This window comes from Argiope bruennichi, chromosome X1 (genome assembly GCF_947563725.1).
Source record: "Argiope bruennichi chromosome X1, qqArgBrue1.1, whole genome shotgun sequence".
NCBI classification, from domain to species: Eukaryota; Metazoa; Arthropoda; class Arachnida; order Araneae; family Araneidae; genus Argiope; species Argiope bruennichi.
In genome coordinates this window covers 13,979,664-13,981,199 of record NC_079162.1, presented here as the reverse complement: position 1 = coordinate 13,981,199, position 1,536 = coordinate 13,979,664, and the positions used below count along the sequence as shown (strand labels likewise).

Here is a 1,536-nt window from a genome sequence, read left to right as displayed (position 1 = left end):
TTACATGGTACAACATTCTTCCTAATGCTTTTTCTTAATTTAAAATGCTATGTTGCTATCCACTCTATCATTTCTTCCCAGAACGAAATATGGAAACTGCCCTTTGTTAATGCACATAATTCTTTCTTTTCATGATACAATGTTCTTGCTGTAGTGATCGTAGCGTCATCTTTAATCATGTCATTCTAAAGCGCTACCTATCTACTTTCCCTAATACAATCTATGTTAATACTTCTCCCGGGGAATCCCCGTTCTGTATATACGTGCGCTAAGCAGCGATGTTCGATAGTTGTTAGTGTAATAAAGAGTTTATTTTTCTAATAGCGATGAAATACTTTATACTACACTCTACATGAACATCACCACAATGGTGACCCGGATAAGAAATCACGCATCTCTTTTGATTTAATTTGATTAATATTATCTTACTAAGTTTCGTTTTGAAACGAAAGCGCACTTCATGATGGAGGAAATCTCAGCTGTGAAGATGCCTAACTTCATTCCGTCCGACCCTTCCCTCTGGTTTACGATGGTAGAGTCAACATTTGAATTGGCTATTCCAAAGCCAATTACAGCTTCTCGCACTAAATTCAACTACTGCGTGAGCACTTTGCCACCTGAAATCGCGATAACTGTGCGCGATATCATTCTTTCGCCAGATGCAACTGACCCTTACAGCCAACTTAAATCTGAGATAATTTCCCGATGCGGAGAATCAAAATCTCAGGAAATTCGTAAGTTATTGGCTGGAGAGCAGTTGCATGATAGAAAGCCGTCCGAGCTGTTAAGAATTATGCAAAGACGTGCCGAAAGTCACAATATTGCCGATTCTCTTTTACTGGAATTATTTCTTCAGCAACTACCATCTAATGTGCAATCGATTCTTGCCTCAATACAACCTTTGACACCTCAAAACGCCTCTGAAATAGCCGACAAAATACTGGATATAACACCAAACCAGGTAAGTGCTGTTTCAAATGCAACTGCTACAGCTGATTCTGAACTGTTATCAGAAATTAAAATGTTGCGTAAAGAAATTGCACAGATGCGTCGCCATTCCAGAAGTCATTCACGGAATCGCCAACCTCGTTTTCGACGGAAAAGCCCTGCCAGTAATGATGATATCTGTTGGTATCATCGGAAGTACGACTCCAAAGCGCATAAATGCATTCCGCCTTGCAGTTATCAGCCAAACCACAACGGCAAGGAGTAGCGGCGACATACGCCTCGCCCAGTAGTTCTCGTCGCCTTTTTGTTCGCGATAGAAAATCAAATGTAAATTTTCTTGTTGACACTGGCAGTGATTGTAGTTTGATTCCTGCGACTAGAAATGATAAACTCTGTATTCCGATTCAAAAATTTTTTGCAGCAAATGGTTCCATCATAAATGTTTATAAACAGAAGTTATTATCTTTAGATTTAGGTTTAAGAAAACAATTTGTTTATCCTTTTTATGTTTGTGATATTAAAACTGCAATTATTGGTGCAGATTGTTTACATCATTTTAATTTGCAACCTGATTTAAGAAATCGTCGT

General features: G+C 38.5%; 1 protein-coding gene across 1 annotated transcript; it reads left to right on the top strand.

Moving 5' to 3' along the window:
* The first annotated feature begins 381 nt into the window (after positions 1-381).
* LOC129958497 (uncharacterized) lies at positions 382-1,213 on the top strand. Its single transcript, XM_056071014.1, has one exon. It carries the CDS (start codon positions 461-463, stop codon positions 1,211-1,213), a length of 753 nt encoding a protein of 250 aa, XP_055926989.1. The 5' UTR covers positions 382-460.
* Positions 1,214-1,536: the final 323 nt, after the last annotated feature.

What these genes read in the sequence shown, in the direction of transcription:
- LOC129958497 (XM_056071014.1), top strand. Translation starts at nt 461, where the DNA reads ATGATGGAGGAAATCTCAGCTGTGAAGATGCCTAACTTCATTCCGTCC.